A 14274-nucleotide genomic window follows, 5' to 3' on the forward strand; every position below is an offset into this window, starting at 1 on the left:
ACGTTTTTCTCAGGAAAAAATAACTAAATTTGAAACTTTGCTTTGTAAGAATTGAAGAATTGTTATTTACCAGTGAATTTACTGCATAAATATTGTTGTTATGTTTTTGGGATGAATAAAGATTCTTAAAACTAACTTTGTTAGTTACTTATTAGCTATGTATTTAATGGGATTTTATGCAAAATTTGAAAATGGATTTTCTTCTACGGATGGTGTAACCAGATTTAGGGAATTATAACCTAGTAACCACCAATGATAGTACAATCATACCCCCAAAGGATTTTTCTGGGTCATGACATCAAGCAATATTTCATTTTTTTACAACAGTGTGTTGTTTTGTTGTTTTTTCTTTATGCTTTTATTTTAAGTTTTTCTTTTTAGAAACCATCTGCTTATACCGCAGACAAAGATACTTTTTTCCTGATGCATTTTTCCCACTCGTAGAAGCAGTTTGTCTTCCTCAACTGTTAATATTTTCAAAGTCTCGACATTAGCAATATCAAAGAGATAACTTAACTTTTCATAATAATTGTCTTCTTGTCGTCGATGAAGTTCACATTTCTTTACGTGTAAAATGATCCAACCAATGATTGTAAAACTTTTAAAACTTTGGTATGGAATTATCTTCGCGGGTAGTTGACACTTTTAGTAATTAGAAAACCTACTGATATTAGGTAAATGATATTCAGCCTAAGTTGAGATAAAAACTAAAAAATTGTATTATACCTGCGACGCTACATTTCATTATTACGTTATAACAGATAAATGGTCAAAAAGTTATTTGCTTGATCGACAATTCTTTTAAAAAATTTTTTATATGAAATGATTTTTACTTTTTAGAGAACAATTTAAAGTGATAGGAGGAAGAACTATTAGTCATTCTTTTTTTTTAGATCACCATGATTATATGTGTGTGTATATATATATATATATATATATATATATATATATATATATATATATATATATATATATATGTATGTATGTATGTATGTATGTATGTATGTATGTATGTATGTATGTATGTATGTATGTATGTATGTATGTATGTATGTATGTATGTATGTATGTATGTATGTATGTATGTATGTATGTATGTATGTATGTATGTATGTATGTATGTATGTATGTATGTATGTATGTATGTATGTATGTATGTATGTATGTATGTATGTATGTATGTATGTATGTATGTATGTATGTATGTATGTATGTATGTATGTATGTATGTATGTATGTATGTATGTATGTATGTATGTATATATATATGTATGTATATATATACATATATGTATATTTACATGTATATATATATATATATATATATATATATATATATATATGTGTGTGTATATTTATATGTATATATATATGTATACATATATGTATATATATATTTTTATATATATATATATATTTATATATATATATATATATTTACATATACATATATACACAGCCAAAGAAAAAAATTTTTTTTTCATTTAAATTATTTCAAAGATACCTCCATATTTAACAAATAAACTTTACTGAAAAATTCACTTCTCGTTGAACTTTGATACATGAAACTTGATGAGTGACCTTTAGTGCAATAAATTGTTTGTAAAATGCGTTTTTATAAAGTTCAGTATGAATGATTTGGAAAGGTTACTTTTCTCACTTTCAAGGCTACAGTTGGGTCGGCATTTTCTTCCTTGTGGTCGAGTTCCTCTTTGTGATGCATTTCGATTGTTACAATATATGTAAGAGCACCCATTATTCCTCCAAGTAGTTGCGCAATAATTGGCGCCCAGAAGTAGTAGTTCTGGTACCTAAAATTGCAACGTCACAAAAGATTTCTAACTTTATTGTTTGGATGAAAAAATAGTGGCAAAAAAATGCAAGCGTTTATGCACAGAAATATTGAGGAAAAATTTTGTTGTATTAAAAAATGGAAATTTTTTTTCAAAGAACAGTTATCAGAAATCTTACGTAAAAGGGGCTGACTTCCAGCCTGCTATTGCTGTAAATATTCGAGGCATTAGATTTCGTGCTGGGTTTATACCGTAACCGCAATTAATCCCAAACGAAATACCAATACCTAAGACAATTAACCCAACGCATAGAGGCAATAATTGAGGACTTGGTCCATTATTGCGCTTGTCTGTTAGAGCAAATATGATACCAACAAGAAGTCCACTGCTTACAAACTAAAAAAAGACAACAGAGTTGGTAAAGATAAAAGTTATCCAAGCTTTTAACTGGATCTTTTTTTTACTTTTTACTGGATTTTTCCTTTTTACTGGATCTACTTACCGCCGTATTTCTTGATTCTTGGGTACAATAAACACAATAAAATAAAGTAACTCATTAGTAAACAAAAAGGTTATTACAGAATTTTATTTGGAGCAGAACAACTTGTAAGCATCTGCTGCGTGTACTTGGGGACTTTAATGTAAATAAATACAATACTAATCATGTGTTACTGTTTATGTTTAAAACAAAATATTTTCTCTGAAAACATTTGATGAGCACTTTTTTTTCAACCCGCCATTTATACTGTCCAAGATTTATGGACAAAAACTTTTTATTTCAGTTTTAAAATTGAGTTTACACTGAGATTAAAAGTAACACTATTTTTTTATAGAAATTTAAAAAAAAAATTGATACCTAAACGATTTTTGTTGTTAATGGATTTTGATACATCGACATCTTTGTAATTTTCTCATGAAATTCCGAATGAAATTTTGATATTTATAAAATTTCTATAATTATCTATTACAAGAAGCATCTACAAAAAATGTTTCTTGTGGAAAAAAGGTTCGCAAAGGTTCATATCAACTTGAAATATTACCTGATCTGCGAATGCAGTCGCTGTTGATACACCTACGTAAGGACGTGTCGCCCAAATCCATGCAGTGTCAAGAGTTCGCTTTCCATTATCATACTCATTGAGCAGATCTAAATTTAATTGAACAAAAAAATGAAATTTTCTAAAATGACGCAAAAGCTTTATACTTCTTAAAATTAAATAATGTAAAATTCTTATTTCTAACGCTTCTCGATGCAATCAAAATTCTTGGGAAATATGGTAAATATTAAAAAAAAAAAAATTTCCATGAAGTCTTAACTGACCGTAATAAACTCCGTACACAATAGCTGATGCAATAAACGCACCGACACTTTGAGCTAACCAATAAACGGGTAACTTCTTCCAATGCAATCTTTTAGTTACTGTCATTGCCAATGTTACAGCTGGATTTAAGTGACCTCCTAAAGAAATTTGTATGTATGTGTGTATGTATGTATGTATGTATGTATGTATGTATGTATGTATGTATGTATGTATGTATGTATGTATGTATGTATGTATGTATGTATGTATGTATGTATGTATGTATGTATGTATGTATGTATGTATGTATGTATGTATGTATGTATGTATGTATGTATGTATGTATGTATGTATGTATGTATGTATGTATGTATGTATGTATGTATGTATGTATGTATGTATGTATGTATGTATGTATGTATGTATGTATGTATGTATGTATGTATGTATGTATGTATGTATGTATGTATGTATGTATGTATGTATGTATGTATGTATGTATGTATGTATGTATGTATGTATGTATGTATGTATGTATGTATGTATGTATGTATGTATGTATGTATGTATGTATGTATGTATGTATGTATGTATGTATGTATGTATGTATGTATGTATGTATGTATGTATGTATGTATGTATGTATGTATGTATGTATGTATGTATGTATGTATGTATGTATGTATGTATGTATGTATGTATGTATGTATGTATGTATGTATGTATGTATGTATGTGTGTATGTATGTATGTATGTATGTATGTATGTATGTATGTATGTATGTATGTATGTATGTATGTATGTATGTATGTATGTATGTATGTATGTATGTATGTATGTATGTATGTATGTATGTATGTATGTATGTATGTATGTATGTATGTATGTATGTATGTATGTATGTATGTATGTATGTATGTATGTATGTATGTATGTATGTATGTATGTATGTATGTATGTATGTATGTATATATGTGTGTGTGTGTATGAATGTATGTATGTTTTTAATTTTCTTTTTTAAATTAACTACCTGAAACACTTGCTGACACAAAAACACCAAACATTACGCCGACTGCCCAACCGAAGTTGACTGACAGTATTCCTCCAAATTTTCCTTTTCCAAGAAGAGTTTGGGCAATACTACCTGAACCGAACAGCTGAAAGTAAATTGTAACTTTAGTTTTTTGCTACAACCAATAGGCTAAATATAAATGGAGAGGAGTAAAAAGTAGTCATAGGGGGCTTCACAACCTTAAAAAACGGTTAAATATTTTTATTTATTTTTATTTCAAACAGCAATTTGAGACATTAAACATGATTTGATCAAGGAGAATGATGAAAATATTGATGATAGTAAGAGGAAATTTTTTCTAATCATCGGAGATTTAAGAAGAGAGTGATTAAGTAAGAAAAGGCATAGACTTATGTTTAGTTGAATCATTAGTTGCTGTAATTGTTTGTAATAAATTATTTTCATTAACGGTTACCATTAGTTACAAATATGATCAAAAGATTTTTCAATTTCTATTCATAATACAAAACGGAAGAAAGTATCTTTTTATGCAATAAAAAGTCTTTTAAGAAAGAATTACCAAAACTTACTATAAGAATCATAGTTCCAACCATCTCAGCAAGAAACTCGTGCGTAGACGGTGATCCAATTATTTGTTCAACAATCCTCCTCATTTTTTTTCTTTAAAACTTTTTAACTAAAAAGAAAACGAAAAATAGTAGCTCTTTGCCAGATTACAAATCGAAAAGTGCAATTTGTGTACTGAAAACAGTATACAATAAAAAGCAGATGTGCATTTAAACGTCGTAATTTCTTGAAATACGATCAGTGACACGTTAGTTGTGACGCGTTCTTAAATTAAAAAGTTCTTGACAGTTTTCTGTTTAAAACAAATAGTAAACATTCAACGAAAAGCTGCCAGGACGAAAAAAGAAAAAACCGAACACGTTTAAAAGTAAGAAAAAAATAAGTATCATTGGATTTTTTTTTTTTTTTTAGAGAAGAAAACTCGAAGATTCAATATAAATTTCAAATGTATTAAAAATCATTTACGCTTTTTGTTTACACAAGTGTTAATCCATGGTTGTACACCTTTCTGCTACACTGAGACAAACAATAACCTATTACAAAAAGAAACATCGAAAAATTGGCTCGCTTGACTTTTTTTTTTCAGGTAAATCTAGCTTTACTAGAAGTTTCAAATGTCAAAAAAATCATTTACAGCTGTGAGTTTCCTTTTAGTGCTAATATCTTGTATAATTGATTTATGTGAAATTCGTTTTTTTACTGAAATATTTAAAAAAAAAAAAAAAAAAAAAAAGCATCAAATAGGTCTTCAATTCGCTTTAAAGTAGAAATTCTTTATAAATGAACCCCTTATTAACTAATGGGTTATCAATGATTTAAAATCTTAGGTTGTTCTCTCGATGGTTTAAATCCGTTTTAAAGTTATACCATCTTATTTGAATTGTTAGAGTTATGTATCATTGAGGATTTTTCAAAACCAGTTTTATGGTCTGATGAAAGTAAAACAAACTAAAGAATTCCAAAAAAAAAAAAGACCAAATGTATGGAAAAGAAAACAAAGACCCTTAGACAAAAAAAACTATAAAAGCAACCATCAAATACGGAAATGGTAATTTGTTTGTGGCTGTTTCAGTTATAATGGATTTTATAACTTCAACATTTTGTGGTCTTCTTTGATTGAATCTTGAAAAAGATTTATTTACTATTTCTTCAGTGCTACAACTCGTAGAGAGAACGGGTAACTCAAGTTTAAAAAAAAATGGAACAACTTTTCTTGCATTATTTTTTCTGTTAGGATAAGGGTGTCCTCAAGAAAAGGAACTGAGCAACTTGTCTCCAAGCGATTTGCATCTTAAACATACGGAAGTGCTTTAAAAATTGCTTCTGTTTGTTTTGGTGATGTATTTTACACATGTTTATAATTTCCCATAGACGACATGTGGCTTGTCTTTACTTAACTGTTATCGCTGTGGTGTACCCTTAAGGACCATTTATTACGTTATTGAATTACTTTTACTTGATTTATTCTCTTCATATTTTTAAAAACGAGGTTAGAACTAAAAGTATATATTTTCTCTGTTCACCTTTTTTAACATGTATTTTACATCCAAGCCACAAGATTTTTTAATAAGGTATAAATTTATAAAAAATCTTTTTTATAAATTAAATTATAAAAAAGATTTTTTCGTTTAAGAAGATAAAATATGCGAGCCCATTTAGATTACTTTTTGCACCTTGAATTAACAATCGTAAATTCTTTGAATTTTCGAAATAAAATAAAAATTAAAACAAGAAAAAATTAACAAATAGGTCTTAAATCCATGACACCCAATAATCAATATTCTACGAAAAAAGCTAAAAAGATACATAATTACGCCCATGCTTCTTACGCCGATGCATGTTACAAAACCAAACTTGCTTACTTCAAACAGCTTTTTCAAATTTTTTAAGGACAAATATTTTGAAATTCAAAATTCAACATCAAGATTTAGTTTGAAATATATATATTTCACTGTTTTGCTCAGTGTTAATTTTATACTTAAAAATACATAGAAAATCTACTTATCAATATTTCGTTTCAAAATTTTATTTCAATATTTATAGCTACATTACGTCAAAACAGTTCGCTAAAAATGAGAAAATTAGAGCCGAAAGGGAGATGGGGAGGTGGGGGGTCATCATCGTGAATGTCAAAAAAAAAAAAAAAAAGCTAAAAAAAAAAAAAGAAATAACTAAATATTTTTTAGATTTTGCAAGAACTGAATGTGATGATTAAAGTGCCTAAAACTCAAAGCAATTCTTAAAAACTTTTAAATATTTATAAACATAAATAGCTTCTCATTTAAATTCCATTAATAATATTTATATTGTTAACAACGATAATAATAATAATAAAACATAATATAAAAGTAATAAAGATAACAAAGAAAATGTTTATATAATAGATTCCATAACAACACTTCTGGGAACTTTTCGATAAGAATATGATAAAAAAAAAAGTTAGTTATTTAGTTTGATCAAAGCTGATATTTTTTGTTCAAAGCAGATACTTTTAAAACTGATTTTCCGGGAGGATTACTTTTCTCTCTTTCAAGACGACGGCCTCATCTATATCTTTTTTGTGGTGCATTTCGATGGTTGCTATATACAAAAGAGCGCCCAACACACCACCAATCAACTGTGCCAGGATTGGCGCCCAAAAATAATAGTTTTGATAGCTAAACAATTAAAATGGTGTTTAAACAAAAAGTTTAAAAAAAACGTTTAAATTAAAAAAAAAAAACAATTTTTAAAACAGTAATAGAAAGTTTATTTGCTCCTAAGCATATATTATAGCTTAATTTATGTAAGTATTTATTATACCTTAATTTATGTAAGTATTTATTATACCTTAATGGAGCCAATTTCCATCCGGCCATCGTTGTAAAAATTCGAGGAATGAGATTGCGAGCTGGGTTGATACCATATCCACAATTTATTCCAAAAGAAAGCCCGATCCCAAATACTACTAACCCTATACATAGAGGCAAAACTTTTGGACTTGGCGCATTATTACGCTTATCCGTCAAAGCAAAAATTATTCCAACAAGAAGGGAGCTACTGACGAGCTAAAAAACGAAATGAAGTAACTAAAATTTCTACGGAGAGCCTTTTATATAACTGAAAAAAAAAAACATTTCCTTTACCTGGTCCACAAAAGTAGTGGCTGTTGAAACACCTTCGTTGGGTCTTGTAGTCCAAATGAATGCAGTGTCAATTTTTCTAACGCCACCATCATAGAAATTTAGTAAATCTAAAGTATATACATATACATATATACATATACATATACATATACATATACATATATATATATATAAATATATATATATATATATATATATATATATATATATATATATATATATATATATATATATATATATATATATATATATATATATATATATATATAACATTATGCGTATACATACTGACATAAAAGAAACGAAAGAGTTTGACTATATTATTTCTTTATTTAATCTAACTTTTAAGATTTTTTTTAAGAATTGTGTAAAGAAAACTTGGGAAATTTAAAATGGAAAGGAAGCAATGATGCTTTTTTTAGAAAACACGTTATTTCAAGAAGGAGTAATTTTAATTATCCATGTCGCTCGCCAGATTTACCGGTCCCTAATTTTGTTGTTTGGAAAAAAGTTTGAGAGAAAGTGTTAAGTAAATAAGCCACAGGGGCCTTAACTAAAAGCTGAAATTCAAAAACGATTTCGAGCTATAACTTCAGAAATTTTTCTTAAAGTCACGGAAAATGTTTTAGAAACAGTTCAGCTGAAACGAATCCCACGACGTCATTTTTCACTGTGAAATCAAAAAAGTTTCCCATTAATGTAGTGTATTGGAAGAATTTTCTTAAATTTTATTTTAAAAAAAAATTATAGATTTCTTAAACCCCTTCGTTACTTTTATATCAATCTGGAATGTAGTGTATGACAGTGATTTTAAAAAGCAAGTTTAAAACTGACCGTAGTATACTCCATATACAATTGCTGATGCAATAAACGCACCAAGGCTTTGAGCGCACCAATATATAGGTAACTTCTTCCAAGGAAATCTCTTAGTAACTGCCATTGCCAAGGTAACCGCTGGATTTAAGTGTCCACCTTTAAAATATTATTGTTTATTTGTAAATGCTATTGTTCTCCTTACCAAGATAAAATTTAATTGGAGTCAACTCCAGTTTTATATTTTTAGCTTTGAACTTTATCTTTTTTTTTTACCTGAAATTCCTGCAGACCAATAAATTCCAAACATGACGCCAATCGCCCATCCAAAATTTATTGATAGTATTCCACCATATTTCCCTTTTCCTAGTACAGTTTGAGCAACGCTTCCTACTCCAAACATCTATTTAAAAAATCTGACGCCTTACAAACTGTGGGAGCAAGTTGTTCTAAATTTTTAGGTAAATGTGAGGAAAAGAGCGCAGGATTTTAAGAGAGGGAGGAAAGAGCGCGGGATTGTACTTACCAAAAGTATGAATGTTCCCATGAGCTCTGCTAGAAATGCGCGTGTGTACTCCGAGGAGAATATTTTTGATATAGATTTAACCATTCTGTATCTAAAATTTAAAGTTGTTTTTCTTAATAAAAATTTAAAAAGTTTTTTGAAAGGTTAAATGTTATCGAAAAAATATTTACCAAAGATAATATGAATAGAATAATTTAGAAAAACTAAGGGCGGGAAACTTACATACTGATTGGATTAGCGTGCTTCTTAAATGTTAGAAATGAACAACTGATCAAATTGTGTTTAAATTCATATTTATAGCGAATGATGCTTGTGTGTATCGATGACGCGTTCCTTTGAAAAGGTTTTTTAAACAGAGCTAGATCAATAATGACGAAGAGAGCAAACATTTTTAAAAATTTCCTTGTTTACATAGTGCCGATCTTCATGCTGGCGAATTAGGATTTCCAAGACATTCATCTGTATTACGGAAGGATGAAAATATTTTCTTTGTTCACTAAAAAATGAGTCAAAATTTAAGATAACTGATTTTTTGAATTTCAAATCATTCCATTAAACTAAATATGAAAACAACAGTTATTTTTGAGTGAGCTCGTGCTGACAAATCCTTCTGCGAAGAAATAGTTCCTTCTTGTTAAACTGTTCCTTCTCAAGTATTGAAGAAAATAAATGTGAGGAATAAAATTAAACACAGAGAAAAAAAACTCGTACTTTACTTGAACAAAGTTGCTTAACTTTTCTTTGCGGATAATATCAGAGTAAAACATGGCGGAGGTAATATGGCGGGAGATAAAAAGGGTACTTTGTTATTATTTTTGGTAGGCGTGATTTTTTGGGGGAGGATTAAAAGGTGTTTTTGTTAACGGTGTAAAATTTAATACTTATTTCTTTTAGAACTTCTTCTATAGCAATTTATTCTACAATATTTTATTAAAATTTTTCTGCAATTTACATTGTATAGTTTTTGTTATCAAATAATTGATCAAAACTAGTTGCAAAGTATTTTGACATTGATTACTATTTATTTATGCTTTAAAACTCGATTTATAACTTGAGTTAACATTATATATATATATATATATATATATATATATATATATATATATATATATATATATATATATATATATATATATATATAGAAATAGTAAGAAATAAATCAAATACGAATTCTCTTAATACAAATAGTATTTTATGATAAGAAATTTTCGCTGGATTATGTCACCAGCATCATCAGCTCGTAAAATTATTTGAACTTAAAAAAGCAGTTTAAAATTAACTGACGGCAAAAGTTGAATATCTTCTTTCTTTCTTTGCGTAAAAATGTGAAAAGTTAGTTTTAACAAACACATTATCAAGATTAATTCCGCTATTTAAAGGGGAGCATTGGTGCCTCTGTATTACAAGAGCATCACTGACCTTTCGACCAAATTTTTTTGTTTCTACTTTAAAAATTTTAGTCTTCTCTCAAGTTTTTTCTTCCATGCAAAACTCACCTTGATAGCTATTGCAGATTGATAATGTTTGCCCTGTATGTATGTATGTATGTATGTATGTATGTATGTATGTATGTATGTATGTATGTATGTATGTATGTATGTATGTATGTATGTATGTATGTATGTATGTATGTATGTATGTATGTATGTATGTATGTATGTATGTATGTATGTATGTATGTATGTATGTATGTATGTATGTATGTATGTATGTATGTATGTATGTATGTATGTATGTATGTATGTATGTATGTATGTATGTATGTATGTATGTATGTATGTATGTATGTATGTATGTATGTATGTATGTATGTATGTATGTATGTATGTATGTATGTATATATATATATATATATATATATATATATATATATATATATATATATATATATACATATACACACACACCTATAGTTCAAGCAATTATTTATGTATGAAAGTTGAGGAAACTTGAAGTTAACATTTTCGAGAATCAACAGAATTTTTACCCAATTCATCGTAGCGTTTTTTTCAAAAAATTTTTCAATAAATTTACATTTCAACTATGAGCGACGTCAAATATGGATTATGTTTATGAAAAAGTTAAAAAGAAAACCTTTGGAGTTTATCAGTGTAATCCAAAAAACAGTGAGTAATAATATTAGGCCTATTTATGTTTATAATCGAATCGGAATAATAAAAAATGAAAGTAACACACACTAGTAAACCAGAGATGACAACTATCGTTTAAAAACTTTTGTTTTGTTATTAGAAATGTTGACAAAACAAAAAGCTTTTAAACGATTGTTTCATCACGAAGTGAACGTGCAAACAAGAAGTGCTATTCGTAAAAGAAAATTTATTATGTTTAAAATTACAAATTGAAAATATCAAATTAAAACAATCAATAGTGTTTAATTTTCTATATCACAAATATTTTAGCAAATATAATTATTTGTGACGTCACATCTATGAACAACTCAGAAGTTTTTTTCCAGCTAATTGGTTTTGTTGATGATGCGATCACATCAAGTTTTTATTGCTCCCAGTCTTCTTATTCTTGGGGAATTTATATGATTTTTTTTTACAATCGGTCATCAACAGGCAAAGTGTCCCTTCGCTCTTGCAAAGCCGAATGTTGACTGTTCATGTTTTTTATGTGGTTTAATTCAATTGTTGCGAGATACATAAGAGCACCCAAAACGCCACCAAGTAACTGTGCAAGGATTGGTGCCCAAAAATAATAGTTTTGATAGCTGAAGAATAATCAGATAAAGGATTGGTGTTCAGAAATAATATTTCTGTTAAACTAAAAGGTTTCAATTTGAGATAAAGGTTTGAGAACTAAAATCTATATAAACTATCATTTTTAAATTTTATTTTCTTTTGACTTTTAAAATAAGTGCATCATCCTAAAAAAAGAAAATCTCTTTTAAGTTAAATGTTTTACCAATTAAAAAATATTACTTAAAATTATTTTTACCTTAATGGCGCAACCTTCCACCCAGCAATCGCAGTAAAAATACGTGGTATTAAGTTGCGCGCCGGGTTGATGCCATAACCGCAATTGATGCCAAAAGAAAGACCTATACCCAAGACCACTAAACCAATGCATAAAGGCAAAGCTTGTTGGCTCGGTGCAGTGTTACGTTTGTCTGTTAAAGCAAATATGATACCAACAAGTAGCGTACTACTGACGAGCTTAATAAAATCGAGTCATTTTATTGTATAATAACTCAACATAGTTTGATAAATTATTATAATTCAATAGCTTGACATAATTTGTTAAATAAAGATCTTTTTTCGTGAGCTAAACATTTTTTGTATTTTAAAATCGTAGAGAAATTGAAAAATTTAGAAATTAAATTTTCTGAACAATGATGAAACTTTTTAAAACCTTTTTAGCTTTTTGTCTTTTACACTTATATTATTTTTCTTTACATTTATTAACTATTAGCATAAATTATGTATTCATACTTTTGTTATTTTTTTTTTTTTACATTTTTTTGGTATTTTTATTATCTTTTATCATTGGTTTTAGCTAAAGGTAGTTACCTGATCAACAAACGTGGTGGCTGTTGAAACACCTTTGCTGGGTCGAGTTGTCCAAATGAATGCACTGTCGATAGTTCTTGTACCATGGTCATAAGCATTTAGCAAGTCTAAGTTGAATGGAAAACTAAATGTCATAAAGGATTGTAAAAAAAGAGCTTCTGAAAATCTTGGAAAAATATATTTCAAAATGTAACACACTAAAATAGGATTGTCTTGGGTATATCACATATACTACACTTTAGGTAAAAAAATAGTTCTTTATACTTAAAAACCTTACTATCAATATTAAGTTTTTACATCTGTAGAAATAGTAGATGTTTTATACCCTTAGCTGTCTCAACGCTTATTAGCAACAATTGTTCTACCTTTTAATAGTTTTTATCTATCCATAGCTATACAAATTTAACGAATTCTACCCTTTTTTTAGTGCATACCCACCATAGTAAATTCCGTATACAATTGCTGATGCAATAAATGCTCCGAGACTTTGAGCAAGCCAATAAACAGGGAGTTTTCTCCACGGTAATTTCTTGGTTATAGCCATTGCTAAAGTAACTGCTGGGTTTAGATGACCGCCTGGTGTTTCAAAAAAAATAATAATAATACTTTTCACCAAAAATACTAAATTATTGACTTTTATTAAAACACCATTAAAATATTTTTTATGTGAAAACTTTAAAAAGTGAATATTTCTTTACCTGACACACCTGCTGACCAATATATTCCCATCATAATCCCGATCCCCCATCCAAAGTTAATGGAGAGTATACCTCCAAATTTCCCATTACCAAGGAAAGTTTGAGCGATGCTACCAATGCCAAACATCTGTTAGAAAATTATATGTGCTTAGAAAGAAAATATTGAATTTAACTAATAGAACACTTTATATTCCGACTAAAATTTTTTGTTTCGCAAAATTAATGATCCGCAAGTAAACAAAAAATTAACAGCAAGTAAGAAAAAAAAAAAAAAAAACATTTAAAGCGATAAAAAGAAATTTTACCAACAAGATGAACGTTCCCCCTGTTTCAGCGAGAAATTCGCGAAAATTTTCCTTAGCAAAACTTTTTAGAACGCCCATCTTTCTTTAAAACGTAAAATCTTCCAAAAGTAAATTATGACAAGAAATTTCTTAAGTTTTTTTAATTGGATTGATTCCAATAATTATATTAATTTTGTTAAAATAACTTATTAATACCTCTTGTTAAAATTACTTATTAATAAAAACTTGATAAAAACTAAGAAAAGCGAGAAACTATTTTATCAAATACCAAAACCCACGAAATAAAAAACAGTTTTTTAAAAAAACAGTGATCGCTGTCATCTGTCAATTCGCGTCAAGAAACTTCTTTTGAGAGCATTTTTTACGAAGCAATAAAAATATTTCATTAAGTAAACAAGCATTTCACTGTGAAAAAGAAATTTTTTTTACAACTGCGTCCTGGTGAATCAGGAAATACTGGTTTCATTAAAATTCAGCTTTCATTAAAAGTTAAATACCAGTAATTCAGCTTTTTTGGGTTGCAGAAAAAAATGGCGAAGAAAGAAACTTACAAAAACAATGAAACGCAGATCTCAAAATG

General features: G+C 28.2%; 3 protein-coding genes and 1 long non-coding RNA gene across 7 annotated transcripts; 1 reads left to right on the forward strand and 3 right to left on the reverse strand.

Annotated features, from left to right (window-relative positions):
• Positions 1-1525: 1525 nt before the first annotated feature.
• LOC149894433 (aquaporin-9-like) lies at positions 1526-4865 on the reverse strand. Its single transcript, XM_090074943.1, has 6 exons — positions 4697-4865; positions 4125-4251; positions 3115-3252; positions 2834-2940; positions 1972-2189; positions 1526-1811 (listed from the first exon to the last, which is right to left on the reverse strand). The coding sequence occupies exons 1-6, from the start codon at positions 4778-4780 to the stop codon at positions 1625-1627; spliced, it is 861 nt and encodes a 286-aa protein (XP_089931069.1). The 5' UTR covers positions 4781-4865; the 3' UTR covers positions 1526-1624.
• A 1839-nt stretch (positions 4866-6704) lies between these two features.
• Positions 6705-9537, reverse strand: LOC145199516 (aquaporin-7-like). 2 transcript variants are annotated; one of them, XM_080074318.2, is made up of 7 exons: positions 9381-9537; positions 9159-9249; positions 8909-9035; positions 8654-8791; positions 7820-7926; positions 7524-7741; positions 6705-7351 (listed from the first exon to the last, which is right to left on the reverse strand). In XM_080074318.2, the coding sequence occupies exons 2-7, from the start codon at positions 9240-9242 to the stop codon at positions 7186-7188; spliced, it is 840 nt and encodes a 279-aa protein (XP_079930444.2). In that variant the 5' UTR covers positions 9243-9249; positions 9381-9537; the 3' UTR covers positions 6705-7185. The 2 variants fall into 2 exon arrangements, with proteins under 2 accessions (XP_079930444.2, XP_079930445.2); XM_080074319.2 differs by having other exon boundaries at positions 9385-9439.
• A 102-nt stretch (positions 9538-9639) lies between these two features.
• Positions 9640-12894, forward strand: LOC149894434 (uncharacterized). Of its 3 annotated transcripts, none has more exons than XR_016454058.1 (2): positions 9640-9976; positions 12678-12894. It is a non-coding gene; the product is annotated as an uncharacterized LOC149894434 (long non-coding RNA). The 3 variants fall into 3 exon arrangements; XR_016454057.1 differs by having other exon boundaries at positions 9640-9956; XR_016454059.1 differs by having other exon boundaries at positions 9640-9932.
• LOC145199517 (aquaporin-9-like) lies at positions 11481-14039 on the reverse strand. The gene is made up of 6 exons (XM_090092739.1): positions 13695-14039; positions 13390-13516; positions 13130-13267; positions 12692-12798; positions 12120-12337; positions 11481-11892 (listed from the first exon to the last, which is right to left on the reverse strand). Exons 1-6 carry the CDS (start codon positions 13770-13772, stop codon positions 11721-11723), a joined length of 840 nt encoding a protein of 279 aa, XP_089948865.1. The 5' UTR covers positions 13773-14039; the 3' UTR covers positions 11481-11720.
• Positions 14040-14274: the final 235 nt, after the last annotated feature.

This window comes from Hydra viridissima, unplaced genomic scaffold, assembly GCF_058129835.1.
Source record: "Hydra viridissima isolate aposymbiotic clone 2 unplaced genomic scaffold, HvirCarnegie_v1 scaffold_1, whole genome shotgun sequence".
NCBI lineage: Eukaryota > Metazoa > Cnidaria > Hydrozoa > Anthoathecata > Hydridae > Hydra > Hydra viridissima.

Excerpts from the sequence above, each read along its gene's own strand:
- LOC145199517 (XM_090092739.1), bottom strand. The coding sequence starts at position 13,772 with ATGGGCGTTCTAAAAAGTTTTGCTAAGGAAAATTTTCGCGAATTTCTC. Across the intron at positions 13,517-13,694 it reads GGGGAACGTTCATCTTGTTG|ATGTTTGGCATTGGTAGCAT; the intron begins GTAAAATTTCTT and ends ATTTTCTAACAG. Across the intron at positions 13,268-13,389 it reads TTGGTCAGCAGGTGTGTCAG|GCGGTCATCTAAACCCAGCA; the intron begins GTAAAGAAATAT and ends TTGAAACACCAG.
- LOC145199516 (XM_080074318.2), bottom strand. The coding sequence starts at position 9,242 with ATGGTTAAATCTATATCAAAAATATTCTCCTCGGAGTACACACGCGCA. Across the intron at positions 9,036-9,158 it reads TGGGAACATTCATACTTTTG|ATGTTTGGAGTAGGAAGCGT; the intron begins GTAAGTACAATC and ends TTTTTTAAATAG. Across the intron at positions 7,352-7,523 it reads TGGAAATTGGCTCCATTAAG|CTATCAAAACTATTATTTTT; the intron begins GTATAATAAATA and ends TTAATTGTTTAG.
- LOC149894433 (XM_090074943.1), bottom strand. The coding sequence starts at position 4,780 with ATGAGGAGGATTGTTGAACAAATAATTGGATCACCGTCTACGCACGAG. Across the intron at positions 2,941-3,114 it reads TGTGTACGGAGTTTATTACG|ATCTGCTCAATGAGTATGAT; the intron begins GTCAGTTAAGAC and ends AATTAAATTTAG. Across the intron at positions 2,190-2,833 it reads CGACTGCATTCGCAGATCAG|TTTGTAAGCAGTGGACTTCT; the intron begins GTAATATTTCAA and ends GTCTTTTTTTAG.